The 23,702-nt window shown below is 43.6% G+C and overlaps 2 protein-coding genes across 2 annotated transcripts; one reads left to right on the top strand and one right to left on the bottom strand.

Moving 5' to 3' along the window:
• Window positions 1-9,859: 9,859 nt before the first annotated feature.
• LOC108091815 (glutaredoxin domain-containing cysteine-rich protein CG31559) lies at window positions 9,860-17,354 on the bottom strand. The gene is made up of 2 exons (XM_017191185.1): window positions 16,319-17,354; window positions 9,860-10,889 (listed from the first exon to the last, which is right to left on the bottom strand). Exons 1-2 carry the CDS (start codon window positions 17,204-17,206, stop codon window positions 10,416-10,418), a joined length of 1,362 nt encoding a protein of 453 aa, XP_017046674.1. The 5' UTR covers window positions 17,207-17,354; the 3' UTR covers window positions 9,860-10,415.
• Window positions 17,355-19,837: 2,483 nt separating this feature from the next.
• Window positions 19,838-23,121, top strand: LOC108091726 (mucin-5AC). Its single transcript, XM_017191068.1, has 5 exons — window positions 19,838-20,057; window positions 20,410-20,748; window positions 20,911-21,345; window positions 21,595-21,747; window positions 21,807-23,121. Exons 1-5 carry the CDS (start codon window positions 19,847-19,849, stop codon window positions 22,919-22,921), a joined length of 2,253 nt encoding a protein of 750 aa, XP_017046557.1. The 5' UTR covers window positions 19,838-19,846; the 3' UTR covers window positions 22,922-23,121.
• The last annotated feature ends 581 nt before the right edge of the window (window positions 23,122-23,702 follow it).

Raw genomic sequence — 23,702 nt, 5'->3', positions numbered from 1 at the left:
CGTAATGTAGCCAGCTCCAGAGCCACTTTAATCATCCTTAAACAGTAGTTCCACTCACATCCATGCCCACGCAGCAGTTCGGCGGCTGCCGCAACAAAGAAAAGCCAAAATGTAACTAACTGACAGGCAGACAATCGGACAGACAATGTGCAAAAAATAATGAATATTACATTCAAATTTTACGAGTGCCACTTAGGCACGCGCCTCTCCCCCTCTTCGGCGCCCCTGTCCTGCATTTCCCCTCGTTTTCCCGCATTTCCCCGTCCCCCGCCCCCTCCCACTCCACTGCTCGTGAGAACTCTGAAAAGCATCACATATGCTCCTGTGTTGCAAAAGTCAGGCCACTCGCATAATGCCTCTTCTAGCCATGTTTATGCCACTTTATGCAAAAATAATTGCACAATTAGTTTGAAGCTGGCTGCCGCTGCTGCTGCCTTCTGAGAATGACCTCTGCCCCCGCCGCCACTTCAGCCGGTTCTACACTTACAAAAATAAGTTTCAGGGGTAAAACTTATGGTTAAATGAATTGCACAAGTCAAAGGTAACTTGAATTTCATGCAAGCATCTACGAAAATTCTACATTTTTAAATTTTATCTAAGCCTTTACTCCAATAATTAATAATATTTGTCATTTCCATAAATCTTATGAATACATGGAATTGTTTATTAGAGATTCAAAACAGTACTTTTAAAGAGTAGTATAGCAAAAAGAAATGAATTATTAGTGTGGCTTTAAGTTTTGTTTCTTGAAGTGCATTGCCTTTCTCTTTTACTCATCGAGGTACAATGTAAAATTGGTTCAAGCATTGCTGGCAACGCGCTGCAGGCAACAACACATCACCTGCCCGGAAAAGCCCTCCGCCTCCCCCGCTTTTCCGAGCTCAGTAGTCCGCCCCCCTGCCCGCCCAGTCTTCCCTCTCGCTCTCTCCGGTGGACCTTGCCTGCTCATTAGTAAGAGTTTTGAATGCTATTACAGCGTCATCTACTCGACTCCCCCTTCCCGCTCCCCCTTCCCTTGTCCGTGTTTGTACACATGTGCATAAGTGCAGTGCAAACATACACACTCACACCCACACCCACAAACACACACACACATAGCACGCACACTCACTCCTGCAGCGACACCAATACACCGGTACGAGCAGACACACATCGACACGAGGCCGCTGGCACTTTTTGCTTTTCGCTTTTTGCTCACACGTAGCGTACGAGCAGCAGGATTTTTATCCGTTCCCCCTGACCACGCCCACCAACATCGACTCCGGGGCAAAGGGGCGGAGGAGAGAGGGGCAATGGGCGGGGAAGGACCAAGGATGACAGCAAGAACACGGACAAAAGGCGTAACTAGCCCGCAGAAGTTGGCAAGACAATGCGCTTAGAATTGGTAAGATTAGTTCGGGCATTCGGCACACAGCACCGCCCTCCGCCTCCCGGCCACGCCCCCATCTCGGCTAATCTCTTTGACATTTCGAGATTTACCTGAGCCAGGTGCCCAGCTGAAAGCGCTTTCCTGCGAAAGTTGCCATCCGTGCCTCGTGCATTTTTAACAACAACAACAGAAGGAGAAGCAAAAGTAGCAAAACTGAGTTTTTGGGTCGACGCTTTCGGGTTGACGTTTAATTAGTTCACATAATATGCAGTTTTACAGATGCCTTTTCTCCGGACTATTACCCATATGTCTCCAGTTTTGTGGCACTTGTCGTAAGCCCTGTCAAACTCAGAGGATAAAAAGGATTTGCGTGTATCTTTGAAAGGATCGGAAATTGTAAAAAGTATGTATTCGAGCTCAACACCTATTGGGAAGCCTTTTATAAATTACGTCCACAAATAAAATGTCATTTCATTATTAATGAGTAAAGATCTTGAAATAAACAATCTCATTAATCTTATAATTTCGATTAAATATTAGAAACACTTTGGATTGCCTCTTTTGTAATTGGCATTGCTTTCTAGGAATAATGAAAATATATAAAATGTACAAATTCGTTTCCTTGCCAATTTCATTGTAACAGCAACGCACTTTTTTAATATATCCCTGAGCGTCTTAAAATAATCGGATTTTAAAAACAAAATCAAAATACAACACTCGTAGCACAATTGTGGGCGACAATGCTCTAATTCAATTTTTATTGGTGACTGATTTTTCGGGTGACTAAGCTACATGCATCGCTCAACAACATTGCAGCAGTCACTTGTTCCCTCTTAATTTTATGTTCACCCCCAAAGGACTTAATTTAATTAGTTGAACTGCAACTAATCAGTTGATTGACATTAATCAACACCCACAAGCGGATCGTTGGCAGCTCTTGTCGCATCGAATCAATAATCATATTAATTGCGAAAGGCAACTTCTGGCAATCCAAACAATTGCGACTACATCGCTGGCGTTTGTCAACACACTTGTCAGCCGAGTTTCCTGCCGGCTGAAAGGATTCCCAGGGCCAGTGAAGATTGAGTGGCAAAAGGAGTCCTTGGAGCGTGGTCGTAATCAGTGTTCGTAATATTTCGCATATTGGAGTGACTTCCATACAACTGCCGCCCGCTTTGCTTTGTGTTTGCGGCTGCTTGTAATTACTTTAAATTGATATAAACACTTTTGAAATGAAATCGATCTAAGCTGCTTGTTAACAGATTAACATGGGCGCACCCACACAATCGGGCTGCCAGGCAATCTTGTCTGCAGTTTACAATTATTATTTATATCCTCACATTGTAGCCATGTGTGTATACAAATATCCTTGGAAGTGTGCTGGTGTTTGTGTGCGGTTTGATAAGCTCTCGCTGTGCTGTTGGTGTGTGTGTATGTGTGTGGCACACAAGTAATCCTTGAAACATGTTTTTGATTTGCAATTTAATCAAGATAATCAAGTTTTATGTGTTCTCCGAAAATTGAAAGTGTGCCTGGTGACTTGCCACATTGTTTGCCTTCGCCTTTTGCCTTCGCCTTCGGAATTGCTGTAATCTTTAAATCGGCCATTAAAGGTTTTTATTAACTGTAATTTAATAACGCAGTGCCCCATATTGATGGGCCGTCTAATAAGCCCAAATTTTATGGCCTCGTTGGGGCAATTAGTGCGGATCAAAAAGTTAGTCAATTTTGGCACCCAGCGTGCAGCTGATAACACGTCCGCATATATATACTATATACGCATACGTATATCTATTGGGTCGGGGAAGCAATTTACGTCCTTGCCTTTGCATAGAAATGTAAAACTTTTCATATTTTTCCACTTGACAAAGTCTTTATGCATCTTGCGTAATAGTTTTATGGCCGTGAGGGAAGCGCAAAAGTTTTATTTTCAGCATCCCCACCGAGCACTTCCAATAACCATTCAATCCGCCTTTCCCCCGCCCCTCCGCCCCCTCCGCTTCTCCTCTCCTGCTATCCTCCACTGCTTCGTCCTCTTGGCCGCAATTGCAGCTGATGGCTTTGATTTTATTCGTGGATGCACTTTTCTTGTTGGCTGCCCAGATTCTGTCCAGCTCGCATCCATTGTCCCTTTATGCGCACTGCTGTTGTGTGCTTTTATTATTAATATTTCTCCGCCCCACAATTTCCCAACCCCCCGCCCCGTCGTCCTGCTGCGTTATTATTTATTGCTGCTGAAAAATGTTTATCCGCCCCAGCTCGCCGGCAAACTTGACTGCAACTTGTTGGGAAGACAAATTTTTCTTCTCCTCGAGTATTGCATTGTAGGGCTCTCCTTTGGAGCTTCACAACTGCGGAACTGCGGATCTGCGGATCTGCGGAACTGCGGAGTTGTGTTGGTCAGGTCATTATGTGGGCTGACGTTGATGGAATTCGGAGTGCCAGGACTGCACTTAGCGGCCAAGCGGCGATGCTCTTAGTCCATGGGATAACGCGGCGTATGCGTAATGCGTATACGTGATGGCCATGCCAAGCGGAAAATAAGGAAAGCGAGGCAGGAGAGAGGAAGCAGCCAGCAAAATCGTATGTAAATAGAAAATTTATCAAACAAGATTGAAATCGCCGTGTGTATCCCCAGGCGCCGAACAAAAGGTTCGGATCCCAGGACTATTAGACGCACATGCCACGCCCACAACCACCAACCAACAGCCGCCCAGCGCTTACAGCCCACCGCCCACAGCCCACAGCCCAGATGCAATCTGCCATTCAGCCATTGGCAGCTAATTTCGTTTAATGCCAAACACTGCCCACCGCCGCTGACCAGCCCGCTCCTCTAATTTCGGGCCAAGATTGTTTCGGCCAAATCTCCAGGCACACATCATCAAGGGCATTAGTGTGCGGCCGAGTGTGTGTCCCTGCCTCCCACACTCCCACACTCGCACACACGGACGCACTCTTTTTGCATAAATCAAACAAGCAAATCGACATGTAAACAACAATTTTTGCAAATTCAATTGAATCTCGAGCTGTGGAAACGAATCGAAAGGAAACGGAGAGCATAACCCAAGGAGACCCGGCCGATATCCTTTGGGACTCGGATCCCAGCAATTTTGGCAATCGCACGATACACGTGCAAACAGCTACAACAATGGCAACAAAGGCACGCACACTCAATTATTTGCTAAAAGCTTATGTAAACGCCTCCGTGTCAGGGGATTTTATTAACTGCTTCTTTCTGGGACCGGCCCATTGAGCCGACGGACAGGCTAAGCCGAAATTTAAACTAACACACACCCACACGCCAGGACAGTGGAAATTTGCACACAGATTGCTTGACTTGGAGCCAGGCGTCCTAGATAAGAATCAGGGGAAAATCTAGCTGCCGAAATGTATGCTCTCTCTCTCTGCGGATAAAAAACAACACAACAATGGGCGGTGAGCAGGAAAATTGAGCCGGTTAATGGGGATTACCCAGCGCCCAACAAATGCAGCTCTCGGTGAGGGTATTCCTCTGCTGGCACACACAAAGAAATTGAAAAATGCTACGGAATGAATCAAAGTGAAAAACGAATGTTCGAGTCGGAGCCACAGAGCAGCAGACATGAGGGACTCCGTTCAGCTCAGCTCCCGATGTGCGATGTGTGATGTGTGTACTGCGTCCGCCTAACGAGCGAATCGTGTTCAATAAATATTTACCAGTCAGTCGGAGGAGCACGGAATCCGTCTGAAATGCGGGCGGGCGGAAGGTGGTGAGGAGTGGGTGTTTGGAGGTGGTAGGCGGAAGGTGGAAGGCGGAAGGGGAAACTCTGCTGAGACGCTCTATGCGGGCAGGTGCCCAAATCGCGAACACTCTCCAAAAAGTCGAGTAACTTCGATGATTTGGTTTCCGATTTCCACTCCATTTTGTGCCACTTTCGTGCAACTATAGTTTTCTAAGGCAGTCTAGGCAGTTTAAACCACAAACTTAAAGAACAACCTCCAAACCAACTCTCTGATCTGAATTTAACTGGATTAACTCTTCTGATTCCTCATAACTTTTTCTCCCAGTTGACTGACTTGTTCGAGCCCGTGGTGAATCCCGAGCCGTCCATCAGCTGCTTGCTTGGCTAATACCGCGTCGGCAGGGCCTTTGCATCTCTGCATCTATTCGGATTCGCGTCAATGAAATATTCATTCATTTGCAGCTCACTCCGGAGAATTGGTTCATGATGTTCTCCGCTGATACTCTAGCTCCAGGACCCCTGAATCTGCTCCTGAAGCTGATTCGGAATCTGAATCTGGTGCTGACTCTGTTTTCGCCGCTGCTGGCGCTGCTCCACCCCACCTCATGCCTCGATTTATGAGCGCCCAGTGTGTGCTTTAATAGTTCGCAGCTGAATTAATTGGCCGCTGCGCCAGAGGCGCAAGATGAGCCGGCGATAGATGCGGCGCATATATTTACCATATATCTCGCACTTGCCATTAAAATAATTTAATCAAAATGTTGTTCAACCCAGTGCAGCCCACAAGGCGCTGAGGTTCCGATAAAGGCGGATGGCTGTCTGGGAGATATATCTTTATAGAGCACATGTGCCGCCTGTCTTCGCTTGTTTGGCTATAAGTGCGAGCTCCTGGGTGGGGAGCATAAATTTTAATCAATTCCCCGCTTACTTTTGCTATCTTTTGGCCGCACTTCGCCTTCTTATTTTATTTACTGCTTAGAGTGTGCCATTCTCGAAGTGTTATGCACTTTCCCTTTTGGGCGAAAATTGGGAAGCTCACACTCACTTGGTGTTACCCTCAAAAAAGATCGTTCAGGTTAATGTAGCTAATTATGAATGTGATTTAAAGAGCGAAGAATATAAATATTTATCATGAATAAAAAAAGATCTTAGTGGTTTAAGCATTTGTTCCTTAAATTATTAATAACTAAATAGCAATCTTTATCTTAATGTGATTTAAGTAACTTTTAATCTGCATTCATTATAGCACCACTACTAATTTTTGAAATAAATTTAAAATATTTTATTTTGCATTTAAGAAAGCGCATTCATTTTTCACTTAAGACTAGCACATTATTGTGTACTTTTTACTGCGGCAAACTGCAGATTTCGCTGATTGTAACGAAGGCAGATTAAAACTTATGCACACACTCAGCGCAAGAAGATACTTTTCTGGGTCCTGAGCCCCGAACTCAGAACCTCAGAACCGGGGACTGCGACTTAGAGCGGGCCGTAATGTGAGCTCCGCTAGTTTTATGGCAGATAGACGGCAAATGGGTTACGGCAACACCCGGCCCAGTGACAATAAAAAATGTAACTAACCGCCGCTGCCCCGGTCGAGGCATTGTAAATGCTTTATGAGTCTTCGGAGTGCCATAATTTTCACTTAATAATCCGTTGAGTAGCTGCCCGTGATTTGTGGCCATCCCGATTCGACCCGATTCTCCGGGAATGCTGCAAAACAGTACAGAACACACCAGGACAGAACAAACCAGGACAGGACGACCAGGACAGGAAAATAAAACAACGGCGCCGAACAGCAGTGTAATGAGCTGCGGGAGCGGTGGCCAAAACAATTTGAAAGTTTTTGCCAAAACATAATGTGTGGCTAATTTTATTTGTCGCCAATTGGGAGCGATGCCGCCGTCCGCTTGACACACTAATTTATAGTGAGCCAGAGCGTCCGGACCACCTGCTCCCGGCGTTGTGTATCGTATCGCTATTAGATACGGATACCCATCCGCCTTTCTGGGCCCCAGTCAGCAGGTCCCTGCGAAATATGGCAAAATAATAATGCACAGCCAGCACCCTCGCCGAGCACAAAAAATATTTAATGACCAAATTGCACATGAAATTGCGCGCATAAACTAATTACCGCGGATAAAGTTTAACAAAGGGAGCGCCATCCAGAAACGGTTTCCGTACGGTGTGGTGTTTCTATGCACTGGGAAAATTGGGAGGCGAATTTCATCCTCTATAAGTATTCAAATATATTTAACCGATTTTTAACTGTTTACTTTAGTTATTAATTCAAAAGGATAAGTGGTACGTTGTTTGTGAGAGCTGTAAGCTTGTATTTTGGATCGCCGTTATATTTTTGATGAACAATTATTAAATTTCTTGTTAAAAAATAGTGAGGGGAGATATAAAGTACGATAGGCAAAATTGTTTCTCTGCAAAGTCATTCCTTTATATGGCTTAAAGAAAGTTTCAATTAAGGGAGTGTAAGACCTAAGATCTCTATCAGTTATTGCGACAAATTAACTTCATTTTTCCCAGTGCACTGTTCAGTTCCGGCTCCAGCTTAACTGCCTGGCGAGCAGCTGCCGTAATGTGGCACAGCGGATCCCGACTCGAGCGCAGAGTCCTGCGAATCGACTGCCATCCCGCTGCTTTTGGCCACTCACATGACGTTGCCACCGTTTGTCAGCATTACCGGTATTTACAATATATATTTTAATATTTTCGGGGGCCCCGCACTCCAGCCAAGCGAGCCCCATGCTCCACTTCGAATCCCTCCGTGTTGTGTGTGTGTTACTGTGCCAAATTGTTTATGAAAAATTGCGTATGACGACGCCGCTGTTGGCCCATAAATCAAGCCGCCTCGGTCGAGGATTTGGGCCAGCAGCTCGACGGTGGCTCCGCTCGGTAATTACAATGTAGCCGCCTGTGAATTTAACGATTGGGGTGCTCGGGTGCCGGAAACCCAGCAATCCCAGTAACTCCCCAAGGAAAGGGTTTTCCTTCGGTCAGTTCGGTTGGTCAGCGGGTTGTCGGCTGTGCGTTGGAGGGCGGCATGTTAACAAAAGTGTGAGCCAAGTGGAAAATAACATTAAAAAGGGCCATAACAGTAACTAACAAAGACACCAGAAGCAAATGGCAATGCCGAATGGCTGGCTAACTGGCCGAAAGGCCAGAACGCAGACGGCTCTTTCGGCCCGCTCTCCACTCGATTTTCCCTTTTCCCAGCTCGACCAGGAGCAGGCCGGCAAAAATTAAATGGCGCGAGAAAATTGCATGGTCGGTGCGGTGCAAAAAGAGAAAAGCCGGTTTACATAATTGCCCCTAGCCAAAAGACACACTCGGATAAAAATTCTTAATTCAATTCTAAATATGTAAGGAACAGAAAAGCAATACAAAAAATGAGAAAAGCTAGAAAGGGTTATATAAAGATAGGGATTGTGATTAACACAACTAACAGCAAGGCTCAAAATTAAACTGCATTATGGCGAAGCAATATACTAGTTTTAACTGCGAACTTTAGTGTTTAATGGTCAGTGAATTTCGTAAATTTCCACTTGCCTAGATAAAATAAATCATTCAATTTCAAAACCATTTCCATTTACAAAGTATAGCCTACTTTCTGTTAAACTGTTCTATTCATTAAATATTTTCTAGAACCTTCAAGTATTTCTTCCAGTGCTAATTCAGCAGAATAGATGCATGGCCAGAGGCTGAGGACCGGAGTGGAAAGCAATCATTGCTACAGAGTTCATGTGCATGTGCGCCCAGACCCTCTATAACATTTAACTATTTCCTGATATATATACTCTTTGTCTTGGCCAGCTCTGCGGTGGCATAGTTTTGGCTGCTGCTTTGCTTTAGTTGGGCAGTAAGTCACTTCCACAGAAGGCAGAAGAGCAATGGTCCGGGTGATGTGGTAATAAAAGGTCATTTTGGGCCAGCGATCATAACAGAAGCAATCACAAGAAGTTGGGGTTCGGAAATTATTTATGTGAAAAGTTACAAGTTAAAATGGCATTAGGAATAGCAAACAGTTAAATGTATTATTTTCTAAAATTCTTACTGCTTTTACTAATTTTCTTATTAACGTATAAATCTACAAAACTATCTGAAAAGGTCAATAAATAATATAATAATATTATTAATTATATTATTATATAAATGTATTAAAGAAGTTTTAAGTCTATAATTTTTTTAAGAAAGTATTTTATTTTATTTAATCTTTAATTCTAGCAAAGCTTGAAATCTAACGTTTATAGAGATACAGTCTTAAGACAGTAAAGTTTTAGGAAATTAAAAAAAAACTTTGATCGTATTTTTTGATAATAAAGAGTTTGAAGTTTTTAGGTATTCGTTGTTTAAACATCCTTTAAAGTTTTAAACAGTGCGTTTTATTTAATTTTTTTTTGATGCGACTTTAGCCCTAATGTACAATCATCCAAAAAGTATGCAAAGCAATCAACAAATATCCAAATTAATTTTAAGCCCCGCTAAACATTCAAGAGGCCTGCAGCATTTAATATTACTCAAAATCGGTATTAGGCTTTGCATACTTTGCGGTTCAATTGCAAATTAATGAAAAATTAAAGTGCTTAACTGTAGTTTAATTGCATATAAAATATATGTTGTGCACTTCACCCTATTTGTTTGCCTGTAAATATTGGTCAGTTCCTGGTAAAATGTTTTCTCGGCTCGGCAGACCACCCAGAAAATTTATTATCCCCACTTTGGAATGCAGAGGAAGTGATGAAGACACAATGCCATCTTCGTTGACTTACTATTTATTGCTGAATTTATATATAAGATGATTGTTACACTATCTTACAAATGGTTGACTTATATATAAGTTATTATCTATTAGAATTTATTTTCTTGTTTAGTTTCTTAAGGAAAATTTATACTGACTAACATTTTGGAGCTGATAGAGTTACAATTCAATTTACAAGGCGGAAAAAAAGGGTGAAGCGAATTGCATTTACACCTTAGCAAGCCAAAAGAAAAAGTATTTGAAAATGTTCAATGCCAATATGTATAAAGTAAGCTTAACTTAACCCTTAACTTTGCTGTTTTATCAATGAGCATTGGACATTCCTGGGTCGAAGAATATAAAATGGGAGAGGATGTTTGGCTAAGAACTAAAGTGGCAGAATCGATTAGTATTTAGGATGTAATGTTTTAGAAAATTGAGTATCCCATATGTCCCTCCCGCGAATGAAAACACAATGCCCTTTAACTTGTAACTATTTACTACTTAGGTCTAGGATATTCCGAGTGTTGGTAGGGCGACTTAGACTAACTGGGCTTACGACTACCGCGACTCCTCAACAGCTGTGGCACTTGACCAGGCCCACCTCGTCGCAGTTCATGCACTTGAGGGCCACGAACTCGGCGGTGAAGTGGTTGCGGTGCACGGACTTCTTGGAGCCGTTGCAGGAGGGGCAGGGCAGCAGGCGGTAGCCGCCGCAGGTCTGGCAGGTGAAGGTGCTGGCCATAGACTTGTAGGGCTTGAGCAGCTGTCGCAGCTCGCCGGACTCGTTCAGCCGCTCGACGGTCTCGGCGTCCCCGATGTGCTGACCCTCCACGTACAATTGGGGAACCCGCACTTGGCCGCTCTGCATCCGCTGGCGCATCTCCGCCTGGTACTCCACGCTCATGAACACGTCCCGCTCCTCGAACTTGACCAGCAGGGTGCGCAGGATCTGCTTCACGTTGGCGCACTTCGTGTACGTCTCCCGGATGATGCCCATGCTGGTGGTGTACAGCACCACCTTGCCGAGGTCTTTCTCCTTGAAGTTCTGTGGGGGAAGAGAGTGGGGGAAAAAGCAGATCGCAGATTAGTTGAGTTCTGGTTTTAGCGGGTCTGAAAGCAGGCCACCGAAAACTGGAAATCGGCGCGCCATTCGCCACAGAGCGCGGATTCAAAGTCAGTCATGGTCAGGCAGAATGGCAATGCCAAATTGGGTCTCCGCCGGCCGAGGATGAAGGCCAACCGCAGACAAAAGGCGACGCGGAAGCCGCTGAGCAGGCGTAACACCGAATCTTTTCAGAGTTCGGCGTCTGCGACACTGCTCGACTTTGTTGTCCGATCTAATTTTATATCTTATTTATAAATAAAGTCTTACTCAAGTTGTTTTTAAAATAGAAGACGCTTTTCAGATCACAAATGGTTTTTGTTGATACGGATCATAAATGTCTTAAGCTGGCTGACTATATTTTTAATTAATGGATGTACTTTAAGTAAACAACCAGTTATGTTTATGTTATGAAACCTCAGTGAAGTTGTTCTTAAAAACGAACTAAACATATCATACAATAGGTCTCTAAACAGTTGTTGCTGATCATTGAGCTTTGAAAGTCAATTGAAACTTTTTCTTTTACAGATTGTTGTAATATATGTAATGCAACTTGTTTCTTTCCTTTTTAAGCACCGTCAATAGATAATTTATCTTGTCAAAACTCAGCAGCAACTAAGTTTTTCGATTCGTTTGACGTTTATTTCCTTTTAATTGGATTATTTATCATTATAGCTTGTATAAAATTGAAAAAATAGTCGTGTCGTTTCGGTAAAACCCGTTATGAAACGTAGTAATTGAAATTAATGATAAAATTTGGCAATGTCTTTAATTTTAATACGGTTTGGCAAGTGCTCTTTTTATCTTTGAGTGCCTCACAGCTTTTAAAGCATTACCAAGCTAGAATCAGGTCTGGGCCATAAAGCAAAGAGCTGGAATTCGGGTGCTGAAAACTGGTTGGAAATTGCATCTCGATCTGCGGCGATGGTGGAAAACCGCGGCCACTCTCCGCCGGGACCCTGAGTTCATTAGCTCGCGGCTTGAAGTCACGTAACCGGGCAACTCTAACTCTGCATGTCACTCAAAATCCTATTAATCAATACAATTAAGCAATAATAGGAAAACTGCTAGGCAATCGACGTGGCCAACAACCAGAGTCCGAGTGAGACGGCGGCACAATGGAAACCTGGAATGTTTTCCCGACAATTTATGATGTCTTATTTTGTAAGTCCGAACCGGTTAGCAGCTGGGGTTCGCTCGCTTCATTTGACAATTAACATTTCCGTTAGTTGGCCAACTTTGGTGGCGTCTGCTTTGGCTAATGAACCGATCCGAACCGAACCGAACCGATCTGATCCCGGTTCCCCCACCTGCGAAACACCTCAGGTATCAATGAACCGTGCAGATGCATTTTCTACACAGCAAGAAAATGTACGACTTATGTACATTTATTTTAGTCACGTGCTCTACGGACCACAAAACATAGAGTGAACTTAAAACTTTGAATATAGAGAAAACAACATTTTCAAATAAATACTTGAAACAATTTGATTTATTACCTTTCTGGTACCGTTTAAATTCTTTTATTGTTATTGTTCTCTGTTAAGCTTGAGCATTTGGGAACAAAAAAACAAGACTGTTTGGCTGCATATTATATAAAGAGCTTTCCATAAAACAATAACATTGTTTCCACAATAATGGGCTTGATTCGACCAAAAAAAAAGGTTTGGTTAAGAAAAACAAATTTGGAACAGAAATGCAAGCAGGCTGCATTCCATTTGCATTTTATGAAACTCTTGAAAACAATCAAATGCTTTGTTTATTATTATTAATAGCTGAATGATATCGAGGTATGCAACATAATGTTATAATGGGGATTCGGTACTCTCCGTGTATGGGATGGAAGCCTCTTGAAACCGGTGAGACGAGAATTTGCATGGCAATAGAAAATTAATAAGCTGGCGGAGGCGGGGAAATGGAAAATGCACACAGAGTGAGAGACGGCATTCCGAAAGAGATGCAGCTGCAAGTGCCGTTGTCGTCGATAAACAACAAAAGCGAGAAAAATATTTCACGACAAAGCTGAAAACTGAAGACTGAAGACTGGAGAAAAAGTTCAAAGCCACGCAGCACGAACCAAATCGACAATAAACAAGCTAGTGAGCAAACAACAAGCGAGCTGCGGTCAAATGGAAAGTCAACTCCAGCTCTAAGTGAACGTTGCCGAGCTGTTTTTCCAATTCAATTCCCCGATTGTCTTGACAAAAAGAAAAGAAAAGAAAACCCCGCAGCGGGGCTAATAAGCCACCTCATCCGTCAGTGGTTCAATGTCAGCTCGAGCTGATAATTTGCATTGCCGAAAAACATAAACACGGCGGCAATTAACAATTACCACACGTGATTTGCACGGTTGACCTCGGCGCGACTTTTGTCACAGCAGCAACATCAGCAACAGCAACGGCAACAGCAACAACAGCAACAACAGCAGCAACATCTACAGCAGCAACATCACAAAGTCGCAGCAGCAACTGCTACATATAAGTGGACAAAAGAGAAAGCAGGTCACTTGTATGGCCAAGAGCCAGTGGTGGAGTGATTGGCAATCGAAGAGTTGGCCAACAGCGCCGAGATGGAGGCTAATGCCGCTCCACCAGATACCAAATACTGCTGATGCTTCTCGAAGGTGACAAAGTGATTTGTATGTTTTCCGAGCGGACCTGTGGACCTACCGACTTGTGGCCAGCTCTAATTATGACTTCCAGCCATCTGAAAATCGCTGAAAAGGGAAGCAAAGAAGAGAAGGCCCGGCCCGCCTTTTCACTTTCGATTTTTACTGCTCGCATTCCGGCTGCATTGTAATTAGCAGCATCTCAATTTCCCCATTATGGCCGGCGCTCACTTCCCATTCCCGAATTTCGCTCGCTCATTTGCATGCGGTCCGCTATAAGGCCATAAAACATTTCTATTCAGTTAGCATCCACTTAGGCCCCGCCGATCCGCCTTCGTTTCGAGTCCGGCGAGCAGCTATCATTCCATCCAGCTACCATTCCATCACTCCATCAATTCAGCGAGGTTCAGAAAGTGAAAAGCACGAGAGTCGGAGGCCGAGACGCAAAACAAAACAATTAATGTGATCTAAAATCTGCTCATTAAATTAGATAAAGGGAAATCTCGAAGCGGGCCAACTAATAAAAGTTAAAAAGCATAAAAACAAAATCGTGCCCAACCAGAAGTGTTTGTATAAGGCATTGGTATGGTCTAGAAAAGATTTCTACTCCCGTCACGGTTGATAAAGGCAAAACGGGAGGAAAGCGCTTAAATAGGCGGAAAAGCGCATGAGTGATAATCCATCAAATGGGGACAGGTTTCCACTCTCAAAAGGCATTCGATGTGGAAAGACTCGAATCAATCACAACTATTTCGAAACGATAATTTGAGCCTCGATTTGGGACGGGGAATTCCTAATGGCGGCAATTCAGATAATTTGCGACATTAAAACACAAAATTTGTTTGATTTCTGATAAACAGTGTGAAGACGATTTGCGTAACAGAAATACTAGAAAGTGTGAATCTATTGATCAAAAAAAAAACCTTGGGCTTTCATAAGTACAAGCAAATTGTTTATGTTTAACTTTATACCACATTAATTTAATAGAAAGACTTTCAAGATGATTCAACACACAAAGAGATTTACATTAAAAACGTTGAAAATGGAATTCTAAATGATATCGACGGACTGTTTTTTACATCGATTAATCAAGTTTCCGAAGAAGTCTTAGCTAATCAATTCCAAATACTTTCAAATGAAAACGTTAAATCAAAATGCTAGAAAGCTCTTCATTCCAATGATCATAAATCAGCGGGGAGATATTGAGTTATCAAGTGAATTAATTAGTGTCACAATAAAAGACCTCCGTATGCAAAACTAGTTCCGAGAACCCGCCTCGGAAAAAGAAACCATTGCAGCCCGCTTTTACGATGACAATTCCACTTGGCCACTCCATTGTCTCCGCGGAATTAGCTGTTCTTTTATTTGTTTTCCAGCTCCCAAGTGGCCGACATTAACTGCGATTAGTCGTGTCAATCCCGCGCAGCAAACTACATGTCGCTGGGAACGCTGGGAAAGCGGGAGTCCAACCCGAAATTGGCCAAGGCGATATCGGGCTTAAGCCAGCGCTTTGGCTCTCTAGCCAAGTTGTAAACGCGCGCTAAGCGCATACAAAGCGACATCGGCGGAGACAAAATAAGCCACTTAACGGTTTCCATTATAATTGAAGAAGAAACCGACGAAGACGCTGAAAGCGCAGCTGGCAGTCCATTAGATTACGGGCAGTACGAAATGTGAAAGATATTGAAAAGCCGCAGCCACACATCGCCGTCTCAATTGTAAGCAGCCAGCAGCACTTTCTCCCGGCCGAGCGAAGTGCAGACAATTGGCAAGATGCTCGCTCGCAGCGGGCCAATTGCATAATTTGGGCGGCAGTTGAGGTGACTCAACGCACTCGGAGTCGACGCCCAGCAGCGTGGGAACTGAATAACCGTCGATAAATGAATATTCATATCGGTATTCGGCATTGCTTAATTACGGCGGCGGCCAAAACCGAAGCGCAGTCAGTCGAAATGGCTTTCTGATGTGGTACATGTTTCGGCTCGACTTGTTAGCAAAGAAAGTATTTCTTGCTTCACTAAATATCTAAAAGATTAGGTTTACATGGTGTGTATTCCCTTTGCTCAAGTCGTTTCTGAACGTTATTGGAAGCTTTCATTAGAATTTTTGCTAATCTTACTATTTCTTCTAGAGATTTGATTATGAGCAAATTAATCCCCCTTTTATTTTTTTACCTGCAACTACATAAAAGATTTTTTTAGCCATATTCTTATATTTCTATTATGCATTAATGTTCTCCATAAGCTTACATCTCTTTAAACAGGTTGTAAACTTTTTAAGTTATGGTGGAAACGAAATGTGTTAAGTGTCTTGGACTTCGGGCGTCTCATTGAAATGTTAATTATCTTACTTTAATGTGAGCAGATTTATTTATGCGCAAGTAAAACCCCCTTGCTTTTCTTAACTGAAAATATAACACTTAGTATTGAATAACATTTACTTTTTAAGCATATACTAACATTTTTATTGTGCGCAAACATTCCCCATTAGTCTCATTCTCCTCTTCGAACGTTTTGTAAACTTTTTAAATTATGGTGGAGAGAAATGTGTGAGGTTTCTACGACTTCAATAAACTGCGGTGTGTGGCGATTGCGTGAAAATGAACTCGAGATGGCAATTATCGAAACCGGTAAAAGGAGTATGCCGCTGATTGGCAACGCCTCGCCTCTGACCCGAGCTGTGTTTCCACATCGCTCCAGGTTCGGCCCCTCCCAAGCCAATCTCTCCTCTCCCATCACCCGCCCAACTTGATCCCGAGACTCACCTTGGCATTGGGCTGCTGCTGGAGCTGCAGGAACGTGGCTATTCCATTGCGCACACGGTTCCTGACGCCCCGCACCGTTCCCTTGGCGGATCGAATGGTGGACTGGGTGGAAGTGGCTCCGCTCCGCACGTCCCGATAGCCGGCGAAGAGGTCGTTCTGTTCCGCTAGAATTCCGCCCGGGGACTCCGCCCCCCTGTCCGCCTGATCCCCGTCGTCCCTCGAGGTTCTGGCGAAGTTCTCGTGCTCGTTGATGTGAAAGCTGTAGTACTGGTCGTCGGCGTACTTGTAGCTGATCTTGCTGCGTCGGCCGTTGAGGTTGCTGCTCGGTGGCAGCGACTGCGGGGAGGCCTCGATGCTGTCCAGCGACTCCTCACCGGTTTGCACAAAGTTGGCCCGCTCCACCGCTGCACGCAGCTCCTCGATTTTCTCCTCGCTCAGCGATTCGCGGGCCAAGCGAAATGGTGAGGCTTTCTCGGGGATCTCCTCCTGGATCTGGCTCTCGATCTTCTCCTGCTCCTCCTCCCCCTCCGGCTGGGAGAACTGCACCACGTTCTCGGTGCTTCTGCGATCGCGAATGTCCCGCAGCAGACTGTCGGGCAGCAGGGATCCCAGGACCCTCAAGGACTTCTGCCGCTGCCTTTGGCCACTTGGCTGGGAAGCCGCCTGCCTCACGTACTCCGTGCTGCTCCCGTGCATCGAGTCGCTCCCCAAAGAGGATGGTCCGCTCTCCTCACTGTCGTCCGGCTTGGTGGGCACTCCGGTGCTCTCCAAGTCGCTGCCATTCCCGCTGTCCGCCGCCTCACAGTGGGCCGAGTACTGCTGGAACTGATCCATGAAGCAGCCGCCCGCGTTACCGCCCTTGCTCACAGGGGGCGTGGCAAGAACCATTGTCTCTATTTACTATTCTATTTAGAGTTTGTTGGGTAAGCCGACTTTCGGCTGGCACTGTCTGCAATTTGCACAAGTTAAATCCAAGCGTTCAATGACTCTGGCGGCCGTTGCACCCGAGACGTCGCATGTCTTTATGCTTCAGATCTCGTCGTTAGACTGGCACGACTTTTTCTGGCCAAGACGGTAAGCCACCACTGCGATCCACTCGACTCTCTCTCTCTCTCTCATCTTCCTCTCTCTCTCTGGCTTTTGGCTTATTCAGCGCTCAGTTATTCAGCAAGTCCATGGCTTTCTTTCTTTTGGCCGTGTTGCACCGCCGCTGCGCGTTATTAGATCTTGTAATTTTAGCACCCGTTGCGGGCTCAAATTGTTTGTCATTAGCCGGGAAGAAGTTTCTGGCCGCCGCGCGAAATTAGCAATTGGCCTACAGAGCGGTGGAGCTGGTGAGCTGCAGCTGCCGAAGTTGGCATGACGCCTGCGCGTGACTGTGACGCCAACTGATGCCAACTGGGAAATAGCCCGATCACTCGGCCAGATTAGCGAGCCGAGATGGAGAACCGCAAGAACGCGAATTAGCGGCGACTCCAGCAGCGCCTTCTGTTCCGCGTGGCTATTAAATAACATTTCAATTATGGATCCCCCGGCATGGAACTTGACCCACTTGACCTATTCTTTTGGCTAGCGGTGATCGGCTAATTGCTTTTCGCAACGATGATGGGAATCTATATTTAACATTAAGGGCAGTTAAACATTTGAGAATGTTACAAATCATTGCAGTGATATTTTCAGCAAGCCAGCAGATGCCAAAAATAAATGTATTTTTATACCCTTGCAGAGCAAAAGGGTATTATAATTTCAGTCAGAAGTTTGCAACGCAGTGAAGGAAACACCTCAGACCCCATAAAGTATATATATTCTTGATCAGCATCACGAGTAGAATCGGAATACGTCTGTACGTCTGTCCGTCTGTCCGTTTCCGCGCTAACTAGTCTCTCAGTTTTAAAGCCATATTGATGAAACTTTCCCAAAAGGTGTGTAGTTATTGCACGCAGTAAGTATATAAGTCGGAACGGGCCGTATCGGCCGACTATATCGGATAGCTCCCATACGAGAGATTGAAATGAAAAATTCTCACACCGTTGTTTTTCATCAGATCGACTTGAATTCTTAAAGATGGCGTTTTCCAACTGTTATTGAATATCGGATTAAATTTGATCAAAATTGGATAATATATAGAATTAATGGAAATAAATTGATAACATTGTTGTTTTTTATCCCACGAGCATGATTTTTTGAATATAAAGTTTTTTGACAACGTTTTTGCTGAGAAAAATGTTTCATAAAAATCGGTCATCTATATCTTATAGCTGCCATAGGAAAGATCGAAAAATCTATATAGAAATAATGGAAATAAAATTATAACATCCTTGTTTTTCATCAGACAAGTATGATTTTTGGAATATAGAGTTTTGTTACGACTCTTATATTACGAATTAAATTTGATCAAAATCGGACACCTATATCGTATAGCTCCCATATGATCTATAGTCAAAAATATGGAAAATGAATAGAAAAATTGTCTTAGCTTCGATGTTGTCTAGCTTTTATGTATTTTGTTCGACATATTTGATGTCTGCAAGGGCGAGCCGAAGCTAGCTTCCTTTCTTTTTTTTTTTTTGTATTCGGAATTTAATAACTACGGTTTTTGCTTACTTCTGATAGGTCTTACCAGTATTTAATAATTATTACTAAATAAAAACTGTAATGCTTGATTACTGAAGAGTAATCTTATCAAGGTCATCGGTATTTGACCTTTCCAAATATCTTGGTCCAACTTACAACATAACTGAGCAAAAAATAGTAGCCGAAAACATCTTGCATTAACACAATCTCCACGATTAAGGGCACCTAGATGGATCAGAACTAGGCGATTAAATAAGCAAATAAAAGCCCGTGATATTCCAAAATATCTGAACACAATGTGCGTGACAATTTACTGAATATTTTTCACTGAATGAGTCGCAGTCATCGGCAGATTATCAGCCGAATCTCGGACAACTTCCTGCACTGATAGCTGAGTTACCATAATTCATTCACTCGTCAGTAAAAATGTGCTGGCACCTCGGCATGAGTTGGCCAAAAGAAAGTTTCGCTTGTGCATTTTCCACACACACACACACTCTTATTTGTTTGTGTTTATGCCAGAAAACTGTTATAGGATGAGCACATTATCTGCTTAAAGTGGGAAAATGTACTTACAAAGCTACGCAATCTATGCAAATGCCAAGTCGGGTTTATCTCGGAGCTCTCCCAAAATCGGTCGAATATCACGTAGCCGCCGCGTCTGCAGTCAAAACTTTGGTCGCATCTAATTGACGGCTGCGTTTATCAATAGAGCGAATCCGGGCAATCGAAGCATCTATCGGGCTGTGACAAATTTCGCAGAATGCCGATGCCAAGCGTGTTTATCGCGCAATGTGATGTCTGCACAATTTCGGCTCCGATAAAATCATCAAGCTGCAGAGCCATGAGTGTTTCAGACTTCGACGCGTGCCACTGGTGACTGGTGGCATATAAAAGGCCCGGCCGCATTTCGAGCTGCATTGAGTTTGGGAAGAGTCACAGAGCTGCAAGAACATGGCTGGGCGAAAGACACTGCCCCTCTGTTTTGGAATAATCTTACAAGTGCTTCTGGCCACCGCTGCCCAGGATCAGATGACTTCGTTCTGTGCCAACGATGGAACTCCAGCGTGTGCCCAAAGTCGGAATAATGGAATGTACTTATTGTTCGACAACGAATGCGATCTGCGAAAGGCCCAGCGGGGAAACCTCATGAATGGACCTCTGTGTGAGTATTTCATTAGATTCGGTTTGTTAGAAAAAAGACAGATTAGTAACTTGAGATTCGTAATACTGATTAATCTGATTTATTACAAGCCAGAAATTGTTATTTAGAAAACACAGCGAGAGTTATTTATTAAAGTTACCTAGAACTTCGCCTTCAAAATGTGGAATGGTATTTGTTTTTATAATGGCGATATATACTAATTAGACTAATTTGAATAATTTACTTCAAAAAATTATTTAACATTCCTATTTGGCTATACCAAAATTATACATTTCGAAAATTATTAATCTTTGAATTTTCAAAAATGTTTCATAAATTATTCTTTTCTATTTTACATACTTATTGTATATAGATGACGTATCCCTTCGCTTTTGCTTTCCGAACTGTGAGTTCCAATGCAGCCCGAGATATCAGCCAGTTTGCGGAATCAACTCAAGATCAGGAGAACGCAAGACCTTCAGAAGCCGATGCGAGATGGTGAGGACCTCTTGTCTCTCCAGAACGGATTGGCTGGTCCATCGGTGGGGAGTGTGTCCCAAGGCCAACACAATAACCCAAAGCAGTGAGAAGACCCCTGTACCCGTTCCTTGCACCAGGATCTACCGTCCTGTGTGTGCCATGTACGCGGGTGTCAAGTCCACCTTCTCCAACGAGTGTCTTGTGAATGCTGAGAACATCAAGACCCAGAGAAGTGAGTAGTCTTATTTACACATTAGCTAAATGATGGTCCTGACATGAACCAAAAAGTTCTGCAAAGAAGTAATGCAATGCTCCTTTTTTTTTGAATGGGCCGTGTATATGTCTCCTTCCCTTTCGAATTGCGATAAGGTTGATACATTTTTCCCCTTTCCAGATTGGCGCATCGTATCCGAGGGCCTCTGTGGCGAGGACAGCACCAAGATGAAGCACAGCCGCAAGCAGAAACCGAAGGCCAAACCCAAGTCGGAGGCAGAGCGCACGAAGAGGAGCCACAAGGGCAGGGGGTCGTCCACTCAGGCGGAAGACTTCCAGATACCGGAGGACGCGGTGGAGATCTACGCTCCCTCCACTTTCCACACGCAGTTCATCAGCCACACGGGCGCCGTGGAGAAGAGCTACTCGCTGCCCGCCAGGAAACCCTATGTAGTCCCTTTGAAACCGAAAATGGGAAAGGGTCTCGAAAATGTTAACAGTCACGTGAAGTCCTGCGTTTTCGGCAATGAGACAATTTGCGGGAGTTTCAGGGGACAGAGTCGCACATTTTCCAGTGTCTGTGAGTTAATGGATTACAGCCAAAAAGTTGGAAATGGTAAGTCTTTCATGCGAATTATTAAATTTATTAACCATCTTATACCCAAGAATACCTTAGGGCAAACGATATTCGTTAAATACAATTGTATGTTAGAAGGGGTGAAACATTTCAGGAGTATGATGATACGTTTGCTTCTACAAATCTGGGATAAACAATATTTTCTTTTATATACCTTTTGGTTGGTTTTCTTTGCAATTAAAATATAAATAATAAACTATAATAATACAATATTATAATCTTCTGTAGCCTGGACCATTTCTTACAATGGAGCCTGTCGCCGCTGTGACAAACCTTGTCCCACAGCTTACCAACCCATTTGCGCCACTCGCGACGGCATCTATAATACGATCGTCAATGAGTGTTATTTAGAGAGAGTGCGATGCAAGGAGCCAAACAGCAGTGAGTTTAGTCCATATTAAAAGCAATAACAAATTAGTCTAACCTAAACCATCCTTCAGCTTGGAAGTTTTCCCACAAGGGAGAGTGTCCCAAGACCAGCGGTCAAGCTACGCGGAAAATGTCCACTGACAGAAGTCGCCCACTGTCTTTGGTGCCTCGGGTGTTGTTTGGAAGGAGTAATAGCACCACCATCGCACCACAGTATCGCTTTAGGAAACCTTCGCTGAGGACCACAACCACTAAGGCTCCAACCACCCCTAGTAGGCAGCATCAGCTAATGAAGAGAATGTTCAAGGCCCCTTTACCTTCGCTGGAAACTAATAGCCGGAAAATACGCAAAACAGAGCTGGTTACTGCGGGATTTGGAGGTTTTGGTGTTTCGGGCGACTCAAATCGCGTGAGCGCAGATGAAGATGCTTCCTGGTCCGTGAATGACAACTGGCTGGTGCGAAAAACCCTCGATAATGTAAAGTTCTTCCTTGGCAAGAAACCAACATCTTTTAAGAAGACGCATAGCGAGAAGAGCCCACTGTACTACTTGACCGTCCCACCGAAACACACAAGCACCACCACCACATCGACCACCTCGACGAGCACCACCACAACAGCACCGCCACCACCCAGACTGCCAGCCATTTTGAGCACCGCTTCCAAGGAGCTACTAAACTTGGATTTTGGTAACACAGCCAGTGCTTATGAAGATGTCGAGCGGGAATTGCTGCTCATGCTAACCACCAAAGAGGCCACCACTACAAGCTCTACAACACCTGTGCCAAGCACCACCCAACCGCCCAAAACCACGGATTCCTCGACCACTGAGTTGCTAACCAGTTCAGATAGTGCTTCTTTCATTTCGGAAACAGCAAATGAAGACTCAACCACTGACTTCGGCGAGTCGACTGATCCGCCAACCACAGACATTGCCTCAAGTACCACGGCTGCACCACCGTTCTCGACCACTGAAGCCGAGGAGCTGAACAGCCAAACCACCGGCAGCGATGTGGCAACCACAGAAGCCTCCAGTGAGCTGCCATCAACCACCTTGAATGCGGACTACACGGCGGATGAGTCATTTTCGGAGTCCAGTGGTCAGACCTCAATCTACGGACTCGACAAGAACTCCCTGATAATGCGACTGTTGCGCGCCAGAAGTAACCAGAACGTGGTCATTTAGTTAGAAAATACTATGTTAAGAACTATGCTTAAGTTGTTAGTTACTAGCAATTCTTAAATAACATTTGTTATATTTGTAGATACCAAGAGTTGGAAGTCAAATTTTAAAGTCTTTGAAGCTTGGAGTTAAAATATAATTATAAATGATTTGTTGTAGAAAGAAATAATACAAGAAAAGTAAAAATGAATAAATAAATAATACAGTAAATATTAAAACTTCTATTTTTATTTTATATATAATATTAATAAAAACAGATTGAAACAATTTAAAATTTGTAATAATAATATCATGAGAAAAATTAAAAAAAAAAATTAATCCAGTTAAGTCTTTTTATGGTTTATCTTAGATATTTTATAAGTCTTTCTTTCTTGTTTTTCATTAAACCTAAAGTATTAAAACGTTAGTTTAAATGATAACGGAAATTTTATGCACTTACCGTTCTTTCACGCTTTGGCATCTTTTCCGAACGAAAATTGCTGAAGAATGTAAAAAAAAGCCCTTTTATAAACAAATTCGAAAAGTCTCGAATCCATGTCTTATTTACATTTTACACATGTTATGTTTACAATAAATTTCTTCTTATACTGTTAATTTTACACGACTTTGACATAAGTAGAAGCAGAAGCGGAGGAATCGCCCTCTCGCGGTAGAAAGTAGAACTGTAAGCTAAACAATAGCGCTCGGAACTTTTTGAGTTTACAAAATGTAAGAGTCAGATGGCATTTCATGTATACATTTGAAATAAGTAGAAATAAACTTTTTGCCAATTTTAGCTTTCTTT

The sequence above is a fragment of the Drosophila ficusphila genome, unplaced genomic scaffold (genome assembly GCF_018152265.1).
Source record: "Drosophila ficusphila isolate 14025-0441.05 unplaced genomic scaffold, ASM1815226v1 contig_791, whole genome shotgun sequence".
In the NCBI taxonomy this organism is placed as follows: domain Eukaryota; kingdom Metazoa; phylum Arthropoda; class Insecta; order Diptera; family Drosophilidae; genus Drosophila; species Drosophila ficusphila.
The sequence above is the reverse complement of the archived record's forward strand: the minus strand, read 5'-3'. Positions and strand labels throughout refer to the sequence as shown.